This window comes from Brachypodium distachyon, chromosome 3, assembly GCF_000005505.3.
Source record: "Brachypodium distachyon strain Bd21 chromosome 3, Brachypodium_distachyon_v3.0, whole genome shotgun sequence".
In the NCBI taxonomy this organism is placed as follows: Eukaryota; Viridiplantae; Streptophyta; class Magnoliopsida; order Poales; family Poaceae; genus Brachypodium; species Brachypodium distachyon.
In genome coordinates, this window is record NC_016133.3 from 7,707,715 (window position 1) to 7,730,192 (window position 22,478).

General features: G+C 50.0%; 2 protein-coding genes across 2 annotated transcripts; both read left to right on the forward strand.

The window, feature by feature from the left end:
* The first annotated feature begins 3,770 nt into the window (after positions 1–3,770).
* Positions 3,771–6,561, forward strand: LOC112271414. Its single transcript, XM_024460432.1, has 4 exons — positions 3,771–4,672; positions 4,760–5,352; positions 5,427–5,542; positions 5,629–6,561. Exons 1-3 carry the CDS (start codon positions 4,633–4,635, stop codon positions 5,514–5,516), a joined length of 723 nt encoding a protein of 240 aa, XP_024316200.1. The 5' UTR covers positions 3,771–4,632; the 3' UTR covers positions 5,517–5,542; positions 5,629–6,561.
* Positions 6,562–16,309: 9,748 nt separating this feature from the next.
* On the forward strand, positions 16,310–20,561 carry LOC100840636 (zinc finger CCCH domain-containing protein 15). The gene is made up of 2 exons (XM_003572054.4): positions 16,310–17,225; positions 20,154–20,561. The coding sequence occupies exons 1-2, from the start codon at positions 16,365–16,367 to the stop codon at positions 20,268–20,270; spliced, it is 978 nt and encodes a 325-aa protein (XP_003572102.1). The 5' UTR covers positions 16,310–16,364; the 3' UTR covers positions 20,271–20,561.
* Positions 20,562–22,478: the final 1,917 nt, after the last annotated feature.

The window sequence follows — 22,478 nt, forward strand, 5'->3', positions numbered from 1 at the left end:
CCGGCGCCAGGACGGACGCCGTCCGTGTGGGGAATCAGGGTCGGGAGGGCGCTGTTGCAGGCGGTGGATGCAGTGCGACTCGCCGCCGCTAGGATGACACTATCTGCACGTGAAATCAATGGTGGAGGGCGCTGCTGCAGGCGGTGGTTGCAGTGTGGGTCGCCAGCGCCAGGACGGCACCATCCGCGTGGGGAGATTGATGTCGAACGCCGCTACTGAAGGCGGTGGATTCAGTGCGGCTCGCTGACGCGAGGACGGTTGACGGCACGATGGCAGAGCAGGCTCTCTGCTTCTCATCATCTTCAAGGTAAGACATGTTGACGCCACGATGGGGATCATCTTCAAGGGGTGTGGGGGCAAGCAAAGACCATCTCACAAAGCTTCAAGGCGATAGGGTGACATAGATCAACTTGGCGCGCGCTGTTGTTGAGTGTGTTAACGGCGGCAACCACCTCTTCTCGGAAGTTCCACACCTTTGCAGCGTCCGTTACTCCCATATCAAGCACCGCCGCCACCATCTTCATCGTTGAATCTCTCACTCGCCACTTCTCCCCATCTTGGGGTGAGTGGTGGTGCGGTTTATGGATTGGTAACTTTATGAAATGGGGTTTGCTAACTTTATCCACAAATGGTTGGTAGCTATAAACATTGTGTGTTGGTAAGTTCATGTCTTGTATGTTGGTATCTTTTGTATCATGTAGGTATGTACCCTAGGGGTGGTAATTCTCTCCCCCTCACATTGAAGGCAACTTTTCTGCACTTTGTGGATGTTGTTGTTCTAGAAAACAACAGGAGTACGGGGTGCCAATGCACGATATCACAAATGCGAGAATAATATGTAGGGGGTGTACGCCGGCCTTATAGCGAAGGTCGTTGTACACTTGGGACAAGTTGACACGTCGATGTTTTTTGAATAGGTTCGATCGACCCTGCGGGTACGACTTGTTAGGAGAGACTTCGAGGGGGTCGTTAGCCAAGTGCTTGGGCCGAACTCGTCTTCCCAAGTCACCTATAGCGAGAGATCTTTCGGGACCGCCTCGGACTTGGGCCGAACTCGTCTTCCCAAGTAGCGAGGTTAGGATACCCTCGAGAGTCTAACCCGATCCCTCTACTTCGAGTCGAGGCCGTACTAGACGACCCAGAACCTCGAAACTAGGCTTCCTAAGGTGCGTCTCCGAGGTCGAGTCGAGACTAGGCTCGACCCAGGCACTCGAGAGCGGGCTCCTTAGGTTGCTCTAGCCCTCTCCCCTTTGATCTTATTCCAATGGAGAGTGAATGAGGGAGAGGGAAAGTGAGGGTAAGGTGGTAAATTCATCCCTAGAGCTTTCTTGGCCCCTACTCTAGCTCCTTTGACCATGTCATGGGGGCTTGACCCTTTGACTCCTTTGACTGGTGCTTAGTTGGCATGGCTATGCTTTGTTGGCGATTTGACCGGTTTTTGGGGTTTGTTGACTTGGTTGTCGCCACATAGTATTATGGCCCGGCCCATGTAAGGAATTTATTATATTACAATAGTAGCCCCCTTGAGCCGGAGGCATTGGAAATGCCTTCGGGTCAATTTCAACATCGACGGCGTACCGAGATTCTTCATCCGATACTTTAGGGCGTAGCTCTCCTTTGGGCGAGCCACCGGCTAGGTAGGTTTTGCGAAGAAACCGGGCCTAGGTGGGCTGCCTTGTGAGATACTCGTGGTTTAGGGGGTGTCCTTCGAGACGTTGCGTTGGGGGAGCCACCGGCTAGGTGATCTTTCTCGAGGAGGAAGATAGACCTAGGTGGGCTTAGCATGTCCCAAGGGCTCCTGGGATTCTTCCTTCGGGACCTTCCTTCTGAAAAGTCAAAGCCACGAAGGCTTTTCTCACAAAATTTGGGCGTCAGGAGACTTCTTTTGCAAGATAATGGAGCCGCAGGGGATTTTTCGTGAATTTTTGGCCTTCCGAGGGTTCTGGCGCGAAATTCCCGAGCCACCAGGGGGCAGCTTGAGATTTTCCGTGTCCTGGTGGGCTTTCCTGTAAAAAATCCTCCCCCGGGCCGCCTAATCATGCACAGGAGCGTTCCTGGGCCACGCTCGGCTTAATGGGCCTCCCGGGCGTGCAGGCTGTGCCCGACCGGGCCTGGGAGGCTTCCTCCTTTTTTTTATCCACGCTCCTTACTGGGCCAAGGCCCACTTCACAGCTCAGCCCGCATAATGGTTCACTGGCTTAAGTGAGGAGATCGGACGGAGGAGGTTGCTCCCGAACCCTACATCCGACGGCTGCTGCACGTCTTCTTCCTTCGTACAGCGCGAGAAAGGAGGCCGTCCTCCTTTCCCCTTTCGTTAGGGAGTTTGGTCATCACGGCTGACGCCGGCGGCCGCGGGGCCGGGCTAGGACGGCGCGGACCGTTCTCGACCGAGCAGCCTTCCCTTGTCCCCCCCCCCTTTTGCTTCTTTTTCGCTTTTTCTCCTGCGCGTTTTGTCTTGGCATTGGATGGGGCCTGTCCTCCGACTGACGACATGTCGTTCCATGGGTGGTTGGACCCGGACGCCGAGGAGGGCTCCCGGCCTATAAAATGGGATCGTGGGACACCCTGGGAGCCATGCCCACTCTTGTTTCCTTCCCTTCCGGTGCCGAAGACGAGTTCGGCGGCAACCGAAGGACGGGACAAGACCGGTGGCGTTTAGGGGCTCCTCGGGAGCGCGTAGCTCCTCCAAGAAGTTGCCTATTCCGTCGCGTGTGCTGAGGATCATCAAACCTTCGTGGGGGACGAGGTTCCGACGGGTTCGTGGTTTCGAGCGGTGTCGTCGTTGCCTCCAGTTCGAGCCGAGGAGGGGAGGCGCCCGGGTGCTTCTTTGTCCTTGTCAAGGTGAGAAATGGCACGGGCGAGTGCCTACAGTGGCTTTTGGCCTCGCGGTCACGCGGTAGCGCGTCTCCTCGTCGATGGTAGTGCCGGTGGCGTTTCGTCGAACACTTGACGGTCGTGACCTCGGTGCTCCGGGGGCGGCGAAGGCGCCGGCCGAGGCACGGGCGCCGCGAGGAGGGGGGGAGCTGGGCGTCCTTGCTGGGCACGGGTATCGACGAGCCGAGGGCGACGCAGGCGCGGTCCGGGCGCATGCTTGGCCTAGAAGCATGGCGAGCCGAGTCCGGTGCGGGTAGTGTCGGCGTGCGCGGGGCGCGAGCCCAGGGCGTGCGGGGCACATCCCAGTCGTCGTGGTGCGCGCGAGGCGTGGGAGTAGGGCGTTGCAGGCATCGTGGCGCGCGCAGCGCGGGGACGTGGCGTTCGGGGCAGGGCGTGGACGCGGTAGGCGGCCGCACGGCGTAGAGCCACCGCGAGCCGGGTGCGGCGTGGGGGCGTAGCCGGTGCGTGCGCGACGGGAGGCGGCTGGTCGCCGGGATCGGCGTGGGCGCAGAGACAGCTCCGGGCATTTGACCGAGCACCCCGTGTGCCAGCTGCACCACTCCTTTCCCTTTCGTTTTGCTTGCTGGGCCGTCCGAAGCGCCTCGAGACTGGGCCGTGGACGAGTGCCGGGCCTCGGGCCCAACCCTCTGTCGGCTAAGGTGGGCCGGAGGCGTGCAAGCCGTGGGCCGCGAAGGCAGGCCTGGGTGAAGATGCCGCCGGGGGGAGCTGGGCTCCTTCCTTCTCGAATTTCGCCGGCGGTTGCGCATGTCCGGGGGGCGTAGATTTTTTCTAGTTGCTCCCTTAGGAATTTTTGCAACTTTTACTAATCTATTTGCATCTTCTTGTAGGCAAGATGGCTGGATCCGACGTGGAGTGTCGCGATGACGCCGGCGGGAGCGTCGAGAGGGAGACTTCCCACGGGAGCGGGGCCGAGGCGCGGACGTCGAGGGGCAAGCCGTGGAGGTCGAAGAAGGTCACACGCCCGGAGAGAGGACCTCGGCCCGAGCCGTTTCTGGCCATGCCGGGACGGGTTCCCGACATCCTTCCGGCGTCAGTGACGACCGAGAAGGATTTGTCGGACCTCATGGAGGCGGGCAATTTTCGCAAGGGTCTTGCCTCACTTCCGGACGAGGGTGAGCTTCGACTGGAGCCGCAGAGGCGTCGAGGGCACATCATCGTGTTTACCAGTTGGTTCCACGCCGGACTGTGCTTGCCCGTACACCCGTTCCTGCTGGAGGTCTTGGATACCTATGGTATCTAGTTGGCGCAGTTGATTCCCTCGACGATCCTGCGTCTGAACGTGTTCAGGTGGCTTTGTGAGACCGTCTTGCGGGAGCCTCCGACCATGAGGTATTCTTGTTGCTATTCACCGTCCACGTGGAGGAGCTTCGCACCCCCAACGAGAGCACTTGGAGTGCTTTTGGGTCGGTCGCCGTGAGGCTCCGTCCTGGCTTCCACGACGAGTTCCCGCTGATGCCGGCGAAGAGCGTGGTGCATCTGTTCGACGGGTGGGACTCGCAGTGGTTCTTCCTCGATGTTTCGGAGACGAGCTTGCGTCACTCCGGTAGGCTCCCTCGACACTCTGGGCCTGGGGGGCTTCGGGATGTCATCCGTCCCATGGGCACGTCCTTGGTCGAGGAGTGGGAGCTTGCCGGGATCAAGTCGGCTCGTTCGCAGCGTAGCTTCCGCGACCTTCTCGAGGAGATGGTGATGGCGGGCCACTTCATGATGAGGGCGTGACCACAGGTGGAGCTGGGGATGCCCTTGGCCTTTCGTCACCCACGCCGCGCGGCTAACCGTGAGTTTCGTGATTCTTGAGTCGTTGCTTCAAGTATTCTTGTTTGCTTGACACTAACCCTGGCTAGTGCTTGTGCTTCTTTTTCAGCGGCTTTCTCTCGAGAGAAGGCGGCTGAGTGGGCTTCCCAGATGGTCGGGCCATACAACTCGGTGGAGCATCGGGCCTACGTCGATACCATCAGCGAGGGAGGATGCCACAACGTCGTGGCGGCGTGCTTCGACGACTCGGTACCGATGCGCCCGGATCCCAAGTTCGGGAAGCTCATCAAGGCCGGCGAGCGGTACTCTCGTCTTGCGACTCCGTCGATGATCGCCGTTGGTTCTCACCTCAGAGATACTTGTGGCAAGGTGAAGCCTCAGGTCGTGCTTGGGTTGGGTGTGCCGGTGGCCCCAATGCCCAAGATCCCTCGTCCTCTGAGTTCACGCAAGAGGAAGGCTCCTTCTCTTGACCTAGCCGACGTGGCTGAGTCGAGGTCTCCCTTGAGAGAGTCCATGGACATGCACCTAGCCGGGAAGATCGACATTGAGAAGATCTGCCTCCGTCGCCTCACGAGCGTGCAGTTTTCTCCCAGAGGACCGGGCTTCAGCTTGTGGTGGATACCTCCTCGGAAGCTAGCGGCACGGGTGTTCCGGTGTTCTCTTTGGCTCGTGGGCCTGTCGAGGAGGAGCTTCCTGCCACCAGTGAGTGCGTGCGTGTTGAGCGTTTTAATTCCCTTTTGAGAATGTTCTCACGGGGTTCTCTTGTCTTGTTTCAGGTACGGGGCCTGGGGCGCCTGATGCTCCCGAGGCCGAGCCCCCGATTCCGGAGGAGGGAGAGGTGCTTCCGAGGACCGAGGGAGGAGTGAGAGACCCGCTCGAGGCATTGGAGCTTGTGAGTCCGCTTTCCTCGTCTCCCTTCTTGCTAGGCCCATTTTTCCGGTCATCGCTCATAATTTCTCTTCCTTTGCCGGGTGAGAGGCTTGGTCGAGGCCGTGGGCACTCTTCCCGCTCTCAAGGCTCAGGTTGGGGTGCTTTCGGCGGCCTTGGATGCCGAGATCTCGAAGGCTACCCTTGCCCTGAATGAGTTGGCTTTGGAGAGGGCGCGGCGAGAGGCCGTCGAGACTGAGCTTTCTCGGGTGTCAGCGGAGCTTGCGGCCATGGAGGCGAGGGCTCACCTTGCCGAGGAGGGCCAAAAGGATGCGATCGCAAAGACCCGTCGTGCCGAGGAGGACTTGGTGGTGGCCAGCCTCAACATGGAGCACGCTCGAGCGGAGGTTGCCTCCCTCAATGCGGAGTCGGAGGATGCCGGGTTCGGACCAGTGTTCGCCCCTCGTGCTCGCGCCCCCTCGGATAGCCGTCCGGAGGTGGTCTCGCTCCTGCTCGCCCAGGCTTTGGAGATTCGAGAGATGATACTCTGTTTGAAGGGCTCCCCTCAGCCGGATCTTCCCCCATGTCGTACGACGGATGAGGCGAGTAGGGTGCTTACTTCACAGGTGGAGCTCCTTGAGCCCGCTATGAAGAGGTGCCTCTTGAGTACGGGTGCTCGACTTGTTTCATCGGCAGTCGCGGCTGTCCTGGACTTGAGGGTGAGATGACTCACGGGGCGAAGAAGGTTCTGGCGGACCAGGGAGCTTCTCTTCGCGCTCTGGCTCGACGCTTCGTGCGTTGCCTTGAGCCTGCTCTTCAGGAGAGTGACGGTGGGGCTTGAGTCTTGTGGCCTTTCGAGGCAACAAGGTACCCCAGCTGCATACTTATGCGATGTTGCATATCCACTTATGACATAGCCTCATGACTTGCACGTTCTAGGCTTAGACATAGAGGTTGTAAGGCAGCTTTTTTGATGTGTTTCATGCTTCGCTATGTAGTCAACATTGTCGGAAATGTCAACTTAGCTCGGCATGTATTTTCTTATGTTTTCACCATGTAGTCTTTGGAGTATTATATTTCCTTCTTGGCGAAGTACTATATTTCCTCAGTTTATACAACACGCGATCGTTCGCTATGATCACACTTTTGCGTAATCAATTGCTGTTGCCGTTACGATACGACTTGGCTTCGGTGCCTTAGGCTATGGTTACGAGCCACGGATCCTAGTACCCTTGTGGGGGTCGCTATCGATATGCCGGTAGTGATCCGGACTTTTTGACCTGCCGTTCGGGGAAATTCATGCGGAATTTTCCCTCTTCGGACTTCAGGAAGCTATGCTTTCCCGCGATTATTATGGAGTATTAACTCGGTTACTATCATGCAAGCCCATGCGCGACGTCTCGCACGCGGGTAGCATGGTTCTCCGAGGTAAGTAAGCTCATGTATAACTCGCTTATTTATGGTTCTCCTTAAATGCGTTTTAAGGAGCTTCCGGCCCTCGGGGGACTTAGTTCTACTTGGCGGATGGTCTCGAGGCACGCTAGGATCCACCAAGGAACGGGTCGCTGGTGGCGACTTATGTCCGAAGACATTTTTAGGTGATGCCCGAGCCAACGTAGGCCTATCGGCGTCCCTTGGTGAGCGGCACTAGGGCAATGACTCGGTTTTGGGGATCGTCCCTTCGTGACATTGCTGCTCGACGGGGTTCCTTTTACGACGGTGGGTCGTATGAGTGTCTCGTGTTACTCTTTATCAAGGACTTGTTTTTATTGATCCCTCGCTTGCTTGACTTAAGGTATGGCCCGATGGGCACTTTATGTAGACGTTGCCTCGTTGGTGCGTACGATCCCCTGAAGTTTCATAGGGAAGTGGCCGATTGGGCGCTGATAGTCTTCTTTCGGGAGCGGCGAGGGTCGTCCTTGAGGTTCCTCCTTAGGCGTGGAAACGCCGGAGTTTGTCGCCGTTCCAGGCATGGACGACGTTTTTCCCTTCCATGTTCTCGAGGTGGTATGCACCATTGCCCAACACTGCGGCGATGCGGTATGGTCCTTCCCATTTAGGGTCGAGTTTGCGCTAGAGTTTTGGGTCGACGTTCTTTTTCAGCACGAGGTCTCCTTGGGAGAAAGCTCGTTCCCGCACCCTCGTGTTGTAGAAGCGTGCGGCGCTCTACTCGTAGATGGCGTGCCTCATGAGGGCTTTGTCACGAGCTTCTTCCACAAGATTGACGCCCGTCTTGTGATGCTCTTCATTTTCGATGAAGGCGAGTGGAGTAGCTTCTTGGAGTCTTTCGACCCGAGGTGAGCGGAACTCTACCTCGGCGGGAAGAACTGCTTCGGCGCCATACACCAAAGAGAATGGTGTTCGGCCTGTGGAACGGCTTACGGAGGTGCGTATGCCCCAAACCACGCTGGCAAGTTCGTCCCCCCATGCTCCTCTTGCCTTGCTGGCCGTGTCTTCTACCCTTCGGCGGAGTCCTTGGAGGATTAGTCCATTGGCTCTCTCGCATGCGCCGTTGCTCTTGGGGTAGGCCACGGATCCGAAGTGCAGCTTGATTTCGAGGCATTCGCAGAATTTAATGAATTCCCCATAGTCGAACTGTTTGCCGTTGTCCACGGTTAGCTCTCGTGGGACACCATATCGACATATGATGTTTTCCCAGAAAAAATTCTGGATGGCCTGTGACGTGATCTTGCCGAGTGGCGCAGCTTCTATCCATTTGTAGAAGTAATCAATCGTCACCACGAGGTATTTGCAGCCCCCGATGCATGCGGGGAAAGGCCCGAGAAGGTCCATTCCCCAGTGTGCAAATGGCCAAGTTATTGGGATATTCTTTAGGGTCGTCACCGGCGCGTGGATTGACTTAGCCATTTTTTGGCAAGCTTCGCATCTTCGCAGTATTGCGATTGCGTCTTGCACCATGGTGGGCCAATAGAATCCCTGTCGTAAAGCCTTCGCCGCGGTGGCTCTTGGCGCAAGATGATGGCCGCATACTCCAGAGTGGATCTCCTGGATGAGCTCAGCCCCCCTGTCGGGGGTTATGCACTTGAGTAGCGCGGTTCCACCCTTCTTGTAAACGATGCCGTCGAGGAGGACGTACATCTTTGCTTTTGCAGCAAAGTTTTGGCGCTTGTGTCTTCTGCCTCCTCATCCACCTCTCCTTTCAAGGTGCGGATGATTGGCGTCATCTAAGAGTGTGGATTGTCGATGACCATGTTGGTCTTTGAAGTTTCGTCGGAGGCATCGGCTTCTTCTCCTATGGATGGGCACGGATCACCTCGAAGAATGCGCCGGGTGGCAGAGGCTCCTTGGAACCGGCCGTTCGAGCCAATCTGTCGGCGAGGTGATTTTGTCCTCGTGGGATGCGTCGCGCTTCCATGCCCAGGAAGTAACGTTCCATCTTGCGAACTTCTTCATTACTTCTTCATCCTTTCATCAAGGCATTGATATGACTTGTCCCTTTGGTTTGTCACCAGCTGGGAGTCACCTTGGATGAGAAGGCGTCGAACATCTATGGCCTTAGCCAACCGGAGTCCGAGAAGGAGTGCTTCGTACTCCGCCATGTTGTTGGTTGCGTTGAAGTCGAGGTGGGCGGCGTACTCCAAGATCTTCCCTTCGAGGCTGACGAGTACGACTCCAGCCCCGGCACCGTTGAGGCGCTTGGAGCCGTCAAACCTCATTATCCAATGCGGTTTGGGGGGGCCCGGCCTTGGGTGGCGTCTCTTCGAGCGGGGCTTGCGGCGCATGCCACTCGGCCACGAAGTCGGCGAGGACCTGGGATTTTATAGCCGTTCTCGCGGTAAGCTCTAGCGAGAAGGGAGCCAGTTCCGTTGCCCATTTGGTGATCCTCCTGATGGCTTCCTTGTTGCTGAAGACTTCTTTGAGGGGGAGCGTCGTCGGCACCATGAAGTAATGACGGAGCTTTCGAGAGGCCATGAGGAGGACGTACGCGATCTTTTCGATCTGGGTGTATCGACCCTTTGCTCCTCCCAAAGCTTCGCTTACGTAATACACCAGGCGTTGCGACCCATCTTCTTCTTTCACGAGGGCTCCACTCACGGCGACCAGAGTCGCGGCGAGGTAGAGGAGCAAAGGTTCTCCCTGCTTTGGGCTCGTGAGGAGTGGAGGAGTCGACAAATAGGTCTTGAGTTCCTTGAAAGCGTTTTGAGCTTCGTCGGTCCACTCAAAGTTGTTAAGGCCCTTCAGGACTTTGAAAAAAGGAAGACCCTTGTCGGCTGATCGGGCGACGAATCGTCCTAATGCCGCCATCCTCCCTGCTAGGCGTTGCACATCTTTGACGGAGTGAGAAGGCTCCATCTCTAGGATGGCCCGGATTTTTTCCGGGTTGGCCTCGATCCCCCGTTGGGAGACGAGGAAACCCAAGAGTTTTCCTCCTCGAACTTCGAACGCGCACTTCTCGGAATTGAGCTTCACGCCGTATTGAACGAGGCATACCAAGTTCCGCGTCCCTTGTGGGGGCGGTAACCGCAGGTAGCTCGCCGATCCTTGCCACCACGTCGGTGAGGACCGAAGGACCGCCTACGGCGGTTCCGAGTGCTTCGGCTCCTTCGGGGACGGCCGGGAGCGGGGGTGCGGCCAGGACTTCCGTCGTAGCACCCATGCTTATGGCGACGTCCGGATTGGTGAGAATTTCTCCTTCCTCGGGAGCCCCCGAGGCGCTTGCTTTTTTCGTTTGTAACCGTGTAGATTTCACGGCAAGTTGGACACCCAATGAAGTAGGCTTCGTCGGTGCCATCTTCAATTGCGGCGAGGGTTCCCCACGGTCGGCGTCACTATTGTCGTTCTAGAAAACAACAGGAGTACGAGGTGCCAATGCATGATGACACAAATGCGAGAATAATATGTAGGGGTTGTACGCCGGCCTTATAGCGAAGGTCGCCGTACACTTGGGACAAGTTGACACGTCGATATTTTTTGAATAGGTTCGGTCGACCCTGCGGGTACGACTTAGTCCTATGTTAGGAGAGGCTTCGAGGGGGTCGTTAGCCAAGTGCTTGGGCCGAACTCGTCTTCCCAAGTCACCTATAGCGAGAGATCTTTCGGGGCCGCCTCGGACTTGGGCCGAACTCGTCTTCCCAAGTAGCGAGGTTAGGATACCCTCGAGACTCTAACCCGATCCCTCTACATCGAGTCGAGGCCATACTAGACAACCCGGAACATCGAAACTAGGCTTCCTAAGGTGCGTCCCCGAGGTCGAGTCGAGACTAGGCTCGACCCAGGCACTCGAGAGCGGGCTCCTTAGGTTGCTCTAGCTCTCTCCCCTTTGATCTTATTCCAATGGAGAGTGAATGATACATGCCCCGATGGGGAGGGGGTATTTATAGCCTAGGGGTCCATGAAAAAAGACCATGGCTACCCTTGAGGGAGAGGGAAAGTGAGGGTAAGGTGGTAAATTCATCCCTAAAGCTTTCTTGGCCCCTACTCTAGCTCCTTTGACCATGGCATGGGGGACTTGATCCTTTGACTCCTTTGACCGGCACTTAGTTGGCATGGCTATGCTTTGTTGGCGATTTGACCGGTCTTTGGGGTTTGTTGACTTGGTCGTCGCCACGTAGGATTATGGCCCGGCCCATGTAAGGAATTTATTATATTACAACAGTGGGGTTGATAACTTCTTTCATTGGGGGTTGGTAACTTTATTCACCATCTCTGGATAATTATATGCATTTTGTGTTGGTAAGTTCATGCATTGGACGTTGTTAGTTTTTGTACCATGTGGGGGTGGTTATTCTGTCCCTTCTCATTTGAATGCAACTAGCTTCTGTGCGCTATGTTGGGTTGGTACCTTCATGCATTCAGGGTTGGCAACTTTATTAATCATCGGCTGGTAACTATATGCACTGTGTGTTGGTAAGTCCATGCATTGGATGTTAGTAGTTTTTGTACCATATAGGTTTTGTACCTTGTGAGGATGGTAATTCTGTCCCTTCCCTTGGCTGTGATTTTTGTGCACCACGTGTTGTCCCTTCCCAGTAAATGCAATTTTTGTGCACTACGCATATGTTGATTACTTAAGGCTAGCTAGCTTTTGTAACATATGGGTTTGTACCCTGTAGGGGTGGTAATTCTCTCCCCCTCTTAATGAATGCAACTTTTTATGCATTGTGTGGGGTAAGTCCATGCATTGGATGTTGATAGTTTTTGTACCATGTATATTTCCCTGTGGGGGTGGTAATTCTCCCCCTCCCTTTTGAATGCAACTAGATTTTGTGCAATGTGTTGGGTTGGTAACTTTTATGCGACATATGTTGGTAATTTTATGCATTGTAGGTTGGTAACTTTATTCATAATTGGTTGGCAGCTATCTACACTAGTGCACTATTTGTGTATGTTGATAACTTTTGTACCATGTAAGATTTTTCCATTGCATTGTGTGTTGGTAAGGATAGAGTAGGATGTGTTTTGAGTCTCATCTAAGCTTGAACAATTATGTGCAGCATCTACACTGACGGGGGATTGAATTGGGATGGCTATATATAAGAGTTTTCCGTAGGATATTATAGCGGGTAACTTTATGTGGCCAGATATGACGGTTTTTGTTCTAAGTGGGTAACTTCATATGGTTTTGGGAAGAAGGAGCTTCCGTTGGGATCTGCGCCATCATGAGGACAAGGAAGAAACGAACAGGAAGAAACAGTTGAACGAGAAGGTTAGTAACGGACGTTTCGGGCTTAATTGGGCCAATAGGTTGGCTTGGTCTGAAGCTGGCATATACAGGCCAGTACAACCCACATCGGGCTGGTATGGGCCAGTCCACCCCATCCCCCACGTGCGAAAGCGGAAGCGCGCTCTCGCGGGAATCGTCCGCGTCTCGCCCTCACGCACTTCTCTCTCGTGGGAATCGTTCTACCTAGCTTAGGTGCATAACGGTTCCCAAATAGTCAAGTCCATGTCTTTTTGCATGTTGCTTAAGCATTAGGGGCTTCAGCTCTGACACCATCGTAAGGAGTTTGCCCGTCATGGCCTAGCAAGAGCAAAATGTAACAAAAAGTTATATGTTTCAGGTGAACAGAAAACTGTTGTGGATAATAGTACAATAGTAAGACATATTGGTGAATCTGCATTAGGCTCGTTTTGTGAACGTGGGTCCAGAGGTAGTAAACTGTCTAAAAGGTCAGAATGATTGCTTCAAGCGTCAACAACAGATCTTGTTAGCAAAAAGTACCAAAATAGTGTTTCTCAATAACATCAGACACCTTCGGGGCCTTTTCTTCACTCCAATGTTGGATTAGGGGTTTGTGACACGAGTATAATCAATCGTCACACTCGTGGCATCTCACATTCTCTCAAAACCACATCTATAAACATATTCAGAATTTGAATTACCAACCAAATGCAAAATTTGAAATCTGAAAGATGAGTTTGATTCAACCTATAGGAGTGGGAGATTTCCATCCAAATTTGAATGATTGGCATTGAACTTTATAATGCGTTCAATGAGATGGCTGCGACTCAGCATTGCCCAGTTCACTAAGCCTATTCTAAACAAGTCCGCAATCAACGATAGACATATTAAATTGACGTGTGTTTGTGTTGTTGAACACATCCGTGCATATGCTAGAAAATTATAAACAAAATGTAGCATAGGCAGGATGGTGTGTGCAACAACACATAGGCACCTCAGTTCATAATATCTATCGTCAGTTGAAGACTTGTCTAGAATATGATCAGTGAACTGGGCAATGGTTAGTCGCAACCATCTCATTGAAAGCGTGCATTAAGAACTTCAATGTCGGTCACTCAAATTTGGAGGGAAACCTCCCACTCCTGCAGGCTGAATCAAAATCATATTTTAGATTTCAAATTCCGCATTTGGTTGCTAATTCAAATTATGAATATGTTTGTAGATGTGGTGTTTGGAGAAGGGTGAGAGTCCACGAGTTTGACGACTCAATTGATTATAGTTATCGTGAGAAACCTCTGATGCAACATTGGAGCGAAGAAAAGACCCAGAAGGTGGCTGCTGTCATTCATGAACACTTTTGGCATTGGACAATTGGAGAGCAATCTTCACCTTTTTCTTTTTTTGCGAATAACAGTTTTCATCTTTCATTTGTATTCTTTGGTAAAAAGCTCAAATTGCAAGCTATATCAGGTTGTTGAGGATTTGAAGCAACAATTCAAACCTTTTAGTTAGTCTAGTACCTCTAAAACACCACGTTCACGAAAAGAGCCGAATGTGGATTTAGTGGTATGTCTTACTATTGTACTATTATCCACAGCAGTTTAAGACCTTGTTTGGTTGGGGTTAAAACCGCTTTTTGACTTGTGGCTTATAAACCACAAAAATACCTAAATAGTTGATTTTGATTTTGGCTTTTTGCTTATACCATCATCTAACAATATCAAGTCAAATGTTAAAAGCCAAAGCCGAAAACATCTAATTTGGTGCTTTTGTGACTTATAAGCCAAAAATCAGAAAGCAGTTTTAAGACCAACCAAACAGGGTCCAAATGAAACATGCAACTTTTGCTGCATTGCTCTTGCTAGGCCATGATTGGAAGACGGTGCAAGAGCTAAAGCCCTAACGCTTAAGGGCCATGCAGGAAACCATAGCCGGTTTGGACACGCAAATCTAAAAAATATGCTCATGTTATGCTTGACATGAGCATGGGTTTCCCTGTTGAAGATTTCATACTCTCTGTGTCCAAACAACAAACAATGATGTCTCAAATTTGTTAAAATTTGGACGTATCTACACATGACTTAGTGTATAGATGCATTCAAATTTAGTCAAATTTGAGACATCTTTTGTTGAACGGATGGAGTATCTGATTGTGATAATATAAGCATATTTGCTGTTTTTTTTCATGCGAATATAAAAAATTGCGTGTATTTACATTTATTTTGTAGGATCATTGCTGCAAATTTTTAATGCTCGGCAGTGGAAACAGACCAAGCCTATCTCTTCCACAAAACCCAACATTAAATTGTTAATGGTCTAATGGCTGTCCTAATGCATATCTTCCGTGAACGAATAGATACACACAGAAAGCATATATGTATGCATGCATGTATTTGGTTTCATGCAGATCGTGGAAAAATATTGTCTGCACATGGACTCACCCGCTGGTTTATAGCAGGTTGAATCATCGTTTGATTGGTCGATTCTGCCTTCGATCTGCTTGGTTGATTTTGCCTTATGAGTTCTGAACGGTCGAGGATGCACCCGGGGATGCTTCATCTCGTCGAAGTCGACGAAGACGGCAGATATGCGATGTTGAAGACCGCTGCTTTTCAGAAAAAGCGACCGGTGGAGGCTTAGTTGATACACTTCGTGCTGTGCCTTATATGTACGTACGGTGCCCTAGATAAATATGGTTAGGGATATTTCCATATACTCCCTCCATTTCTTAAAGAATGGTATATTAGGTTTCATTAAGACAAAGCTTTGATCACAAATTACTATATAAGATGTATTTTATATGACATAAAATTAGTATCATTAGATTCGTTATCCAAAGTACTTCATGATACTTGATGGTTTCATGACATCTAAACCACACTTTAATATAATAATTTGTGGTCAAAGTTTTGTTTTAATAAAAACTAATATGTCATTCTTTAAGGAATGGAGAGAGTACTAGATAATGCCCGCATGTTGTTGCGGAAATACTTAGTTAACATGCATGATTAAAATTGAGTAACAACAAAAGAGAATCCAAAATTAAATACAGATAATGAAATTGTATGATAGATTTTTCACTTAGTAGAGATAGGTTGATGAAAAGTAACATGTATGAATGTGGAAAAAAATGAGTTTCTCACTAAATAGGTGTCAACACATCAATGATGTGATGATGTGGCATGCTTGCATGTTGAGAGAAATCAAATAGTGGGGTTTTCCTACTTACATATAGAAGATTCTTTGATCCCCTTATATGCGAACGACTGACTTGTGCCTGTATTTCCTTGTATATCCTGTTATTCCCATTTATGCGGCGCGAATGATTTGTATTGATTTGACGGAATTGTCATGTACGTGCCAAGTGTGGACCATTGAATCTGTTTTGCACCAACACACATGCCCCAATTATAATTCTTTTTAGAAATCTATTAAACTTTACATGAACTTTTAGAATTATAAAATCAATTTTCAAATAATGAAATAAACCTAGAGTAATAGGCACCGTTGTTCAAACACTTTCTGATTGCATCACACTCTCTGAAGCTTTGAAGAAAGCGACACTAGCCATCCACTCTCTTGCGTACGGCCTTTCATGTCAGAACCAAATGCAAGCTTCGCCTTCATTGTCCATCTTCCGGCAACACACAACTAGGAATGGTGCCTAAGCCAAGATACTACAAACTTGTTCGTCGGTTTTGCTTTGTAATGCTCGTGGTTAAGATTTTCGTGCGGTGCATTGTACGGTTTTCGGCTCAGTTTCCTTTATAAACCGAGCCATTATTTTCTCTTAATGAAATGCAGAACATCCTGCCCTCTTGACGAGTTTCTGTAAAAAAAAATGTCCTCACTCTCCAAATATGTGAAGGGAGGGGATAGAGCTGGAGCGTCTTATGGAAATCATCGACGGGCACGACTCTATCTATCCAGATTTTTAACATCAGTTTTTTTTTTTGAGAGAACATTCAACATCACAAGTTATGCCATCTACTCCATCTTCTAAAGAAAAATACTAAAAGACTTGCGCGCTGGGCCAGAACCAGACCGACCGGACTATTGGCCCAGTTGAACACCGACTAAGGCTTGACCACTTAGCCCAAATTCTAAACCCACTCGATTTCTTTGTCCTGCTCAGAGAGAAAGAGGAACAAGACGGCCTGTCTCTTCTTCAACCCGTACCCAGCGAGCCCCGAACCCTACACCCATGTCCGACGGTGGCGGCAGCGGCGGCGGCGAGCCCGGGGCCGGCGGCGCCGCGCCGGTGTGCAACTTTGTTCGCAAGCCACCGAAGAATATTCGGAAGCGTCCCGCCGCCTCCGACGACGAAGGCGGTGGCGACGACTCCGGTGCCATCGCGGCCGCGCGCTCCAAGAAGCCGCCGTCGACTACCAGCAAGCTCTTCTTCTCCTCCGCCGAAGCCTCCTCCGAACCCCGCCGGTTCCAGTTCGAGTCGTCCAGGACGATCCAGTCTTCCACGGACAGCCGCGCCACCGCCACGCTCGAGACGGAGACGGCGTACGACCGTGACGCCCGCGCTATCCGCGAGCGCCAGCTCAAGCAGGCCGAGGAGTCCCTTAAGAAGAACCCCTCCGCCTCCTCCTCTTCCTCCGGGGAGGTCTACAAGGGGATCCACGGGTACACGGATCACAAGGCCGGATTCCGGCGGGAGCACACGGTGTCCGGAGAGAAGGCCGGCGGTGCGCACGGCCCTCTGCGGGCATCAGCGCACATCCGCCTCTCCACGCGGTTTGACTACCAGCCCGACATTTGCAAGGATTACAAGGAGACGGGGTACTGTGGCTACGGCGATTCCTGCAAGTTTATGCATGACAGAGGTGACTACAAGTCCGGGTGGCAGCTTGAGAAGGAATGGGACGAGGCTGAGAAGGCCCGAAAACGGCGCATTGCGATGCGTGGTGAGGATGGGAGTGATGGTGAGGCGGAGGATGATGATAGCGATGATGAGGAGGCCCTGCCCTTTGCCTGCTATATATGCAGGGAGCCATTTGTTGATCCGGTGGTCACAAAATGCAAACATTATTTCTGTGAGCACTGTGCATTGAAGGTATGCCTCAGTTCTGCTTTAGCTATGTTGATAATCACGCCTTTCATATGTGCAACTTGATGAGTTTGTCATGTTGAAAATCTAAGGTCTTCACTTGCTTGGTTAGGCTTGTAGTTTCATATACGGATCTAACATGGAACATGATTGTTGGATTTGTAGCCTAAAAATTATGTTGTACATGGGTTACATGGTAGTAATTGTTCTCTTCTAATTTTGTTCTCTTTTGACTTTTACAGCAAATTAATTTTCCGTGTTACAAATTTAAGCTTTGGTAGGCTAGTGACTGAAGAGCTTTTCGCCACGAAGTGACGGATTAGCTGTTTCCTTTGTTGAGAATGAGAGGATCAACAAGGACTGCATGCTACTAAGCGTTTTTGTTGCTTCTTAATATATTTAGTTAGTTTTGTTGTTTGGACCAGTTAACCAGTTGTTCAACTAAACCAATTCCTGTTAGGCAACGAACAACTCATTCATCGAGATTAAGAACTATACTTACTGATGGGTTTGGAGGAATTGGTGAAGATTTAGTCATCTATCAAATCAGTAAATTCTGAAAAGCGATAACAAAGATAACTCTGTACAATGTGATTAGAACTCAACAACCAACATTCATCATGATAACTCCCTTATCATGTATCGACATTTGACTCATTGTTGGTTGACATTTTCTGCAATGGAAGTACCACCAGCTAAATTTGCTTCTTGGTCCGCATGAACTACTGAAACATTAGCATGTTCAAAAGACCTTTGCAAATGTTATAGAATCAGCCCCAATATACATGAACGTACCCTATTAAGCACCACGTGATTGTGAATATAAAATAGCAGTGTGCTGAACAAACAGCATTCTTCATGTCATACAACATGCAGCAATGCATTATATTTTTAGTGACAGCACAACCAAGTTGATTTTTGGAGTTCATGTAAATTCTCCTTCCTGTTTGTGTTTGGCTGTATGACGTGAATGTTCCTTGAATAGAGATGCTAATTCAGAGAACATCACATGAAAATTGAAGTATTATTAGCTAGGTGGATCTTTCCTGTTGGAGTCTACACTCCCCAGACCTTTTGTTTGACTACATTGAACAGTCTAGTGCTCCCTATACAAATATTAAAAAACGTGGATACCATGAGATACAATCGAATTCACGAAGGAATACAGAAGGTATACCTGACTCAATCTTAAGGAAGAAATTTAAGATGTATTCAGTAGAGTAGAATCATATACGTTAGGGGTGATTGGGGTACAATAGCATGAGTTATTTTCTCTGTACACTCTAGATGGTTAGGTTGGGTCTGCAGAGAATATCTGCAAAGAGTTGGGAAATGTAAATTCTGCACAGATAACCTGCTTCATACCCGTGGAAGCTACCTTGTCACATAAGGATACGATTAACCCATGGCCATGACCTCATGTTACTAACTCGTAGGGGGTTGCAGGGAGGTGGGTGGGTCATGTGCGACAAATCTAGTCACGTTGCAGAGAAACTATATTTAATCATGAGGGAAGTTGTCTGGAACCTGCAAAAGCAAGGCAACAAAGTTCTAACCAAACATCTCCTGCTGTTGTCCTCATGGAAGTTATTCACTGCTGATGCTGAATACGTGCAACAAAAACTGCCTCAAGCACCCAAGCTCATGAGTTAGTTTTAGGCCAGTAGACTTTCGTTTACAATATTTTGGGGTTTACCTAATCTAAAGGGAAACTGACTATGAAAAATCTTAAGAGTTTTTTTTATCAAATTTCATCTAGCGACACAAGAGTTTACCCAATAATTGCACAAAGCTGATTATAGTTCTCAGCTAATTGATCTAGGGTAAGAGTGATTAGATGATATATTCTGGATGCAAGTAGAAATGTTACATCTACTAGGGACGCAATCATTAATCAAGCCTGTATGCTGTGTAGAATCTTGCTCTCTAATCCATGAGACGAATTTAGGTACACAGTCAAGGGTTTCTTACCTGGGGGTTAAACAATTGACACATCAGCTTGTCAGGGTTCAAGCAAACTAGTATTCAGTTATAAATATAAGACAACAGATTACTATAAAATAACAGGCAATTCAACCTTCTGAGTCAACCTCAGTAACTATGTTGGCGTCATATTATTTCTCCTAGATTAATGTATCACTTGGGCAGAAGTTTTGGAAGGTCACCAACTAGAAGAATATTGTTATTTAGTACTCCCTCCGTCCCATATTAAGTGACGAAATATTACATGTATCTAGATCTTTTTTGGGTATAGATACATCCATATTTGGGCAAATTTGAGTCATCTAATATGGGACGGAGGGAGTACTAGACTAGGCCTAATTCAAAATTAGACTTCCACTGATTTCGCCTTCCAAAACACAGGAATGGTACAAAAATTGCATGCAGTCTGGTTTCCATAACTCCAAACATCCCAAATTTATCTGTAAATAGTCTAAAAAATGTTTTAGCAATTTTCAGTCTTTCTGAAACAGTTGAGTGAATTTAGTCCATACGCATGTCTGCATACATACGAAGTGAATATGTTCAGGATAAAGTATTAACTCTCAGGCAACTCTGCCCAACAGGCACAAGCTTTGATTTGTCCACAGTAAATTTCAAGTGGCACTGTAAAGACTGGAGCAGAATAGAAGTTACATTAGTTGATTCACAAATTTATAGCTTATCCACATTTCATTCTACAAGTGTACATGGCGACACTTTTTAATTTGTTGTGCGTTATCCTGTTTTATTTACTCTTCTTACTTGATCGCAATTGGAGAAGCATACACCTTCTCTTTTATCTGTATTGTCAGCTAGGAGTATCATTTATGCATCAGTGACCAGTCACTTGCATGAATAGTTCATGATGGATTTTCAAACGGTGGTGATTATTTCTTATATAAGTTTATATTGGCAATGAAATTCTGACATTTTTCATGTTTCGGTTTTCAGCATCACTCGAAGAACAAGAAGTGCTTCGTCTGCAACAAACCAACGCTTGGCATCTTCAACGCAGCCCAGGAGATCCGCAAGAAGATGGCCCAAGACAAGAAGCAGCAGAACCTTTGATGACTGTTGCACAAAATGTAGCTTGTACCATGTAGCATTACTTCTGTTCTTTTATTGTATCGTCTGAAAATGATGGGAAAGAGCAAACTCCAGGAATCAGTTTTGATATTTTCACCTAGCTTGTAACACCCCGGCTATAGGCTGTCACCGTGTGCGTTTTAGGACTACAAGAGGACTCGTGGGCCACTGTTTTGTGGGTTTCATTGGAGCAGTATAAGTGCCATGCTTGTAACCCCGAGGGATCCATCGTTGCTAACGAAAGAACCATCAGAGCTTGTTTGTTCCAAAGCAGAAGTGTGTGTCATCCACTCATCCTCACCTGTCAGAATGGACGTGGAAAGTCTTTAAACTACAAATTGCCAGTGTGATGTGTCCCAGTGCCGCAACTAGAATATCGCAGCTAATCTGAGGCGAGCAGGCAGCCTCGGAAAAGGTGTTCAGTGCAGCTCATGTGGTCGGCGACTCTCACTTCACCGTCATCTTGTATCTTATCTTATCTGCTTTCTTTGACAAGATAAAGATACGACCCAACGCCCCGTCGTTTCGTGAAACATTCGTCCTCAGCCTGGACATTTCTTTCACTTGCTTGACTCCCAGGCGTCTGCTTCCTGCATTATTTGGTTACATCATGTTTCGAAACAATATCATCTGTGCGATGCGACATAATCTTTTCCGGCCTTGAGTGTTCAGGAAACTGGCGGTAACCTGCAGCCGTTAAACTGAAGGTGCGACATATGCATGGAATTATTCCGGAGTTTTTTTTAAACTGTTGTCGTGTCCCTTCAGCTGTGAACTACAACTCGGTCGTTGAATCAACCTCCGCTGAATCAGGTGAGTGGAAAAATTTCTTCATATATGAAATCCGGCTCTTCCGGCTGTTACGTCAACGACGTTTTCCTGACTCCGACGTGGTTTGGAGGTCCAAAGGTCGCAGATCCAGGTTTTCAATATTGGGTGAGAAAAACAGTGTATTTTTAACATTGGGTGGGCAAAATATACTACTCCGTACAATTTTATTTTTTTTCCCTAATTTTCCATAATTTTTACTTATGATAAAAGGATTTTCAAATTTATTGGGTGGGCGGACCCCACCCAATCACTCGCCTGGGTCCGCCCCTGTGCAACTGGCGAGTGAAGAAGGAAGACGACGTCGTTTTCCTAAAAGAACTTGTGTGTAATTTTTCTCTCAATTTAGAGATGATTAGGTAAAATTTGGTTGATTTAATATATGGCCTTGACCTTCTCGTGAAAAAGAAAAATCTTTCTTCATATCTCATCTATTCAACCACAAAGAAGGGTACTTAAGAAAAGAAAATCAGCCAGAAAAATACATACATATCACCGCGCACACATTGTACGGCCTCCTTGTCTATGTTTCTTGTGTTTCTTTTCTTCCTCCATTCTCATTGTTGCTACGCGTTGGGCGACTCGGGCGGCGACCCCATCGTCGGCTCCCTCGGCCGCCACCTCCCTTCTCCGCCCCCTCGCCGCCGCCTGAGGTCGTTGCCAGGCAAAGCCCGCGTGGGGACGGCAGTGGCGGGGTCTTCGTTCGTGGACCTTCGTTGTCCGTCTCTTCTCCGGGCTCTCAGGTGGCCATAGGCGCTGGTTCTGCGCGTGGCGGCGCCGGATCCGGGCAGTGAGGGGCCGGATCTGGTGAGGATCCGCTCATGCGGCGGTGCGTCGGGGCCAGAGGCACCCGATTTGTGTGCTCCGACCGCGGGTGCGCGAATCCTTGGCCGACGTGGCCAGATCTGTCGATGGCAACGCCAGATCCGTGGTTGGTGGTGCCGGATCCGGCACGGTGGCGGCTTCCCGTGGAGTCTTGTGCTCCCACGGCGTTCTGCGTCGGCCTCGTGCACGAGAGCGCGATCAGCGGTGGTTGGCTCTGGGTATGGTGGGCGTGCGGCTTCGTCGTCGTCCTGCTATGGTGGTACGTAGTTGGCTTTGGTCTCGTTTCTTGGCAAATGGCTTGCTGCAACGTTGGCTTCTGTGTCCGCGGTGGGTTTGTGGCTGCGGGTGAAAAACTAGCACCGGTCTCGTTGGTGCCGGCAATGACGGCATCCTCGGACGTCGCTTCCTTCTTGAAGGGGTCGTCGTGCAGCACCTAGGCATCCCATCCCTGGCGGGCAAGGTGTCTCAGAGCGAAACCTCGGGTGCAGTTTTTCTGGACCGGATAGCGACGACGTCCTTGGACGTCGCTCCCTCCTT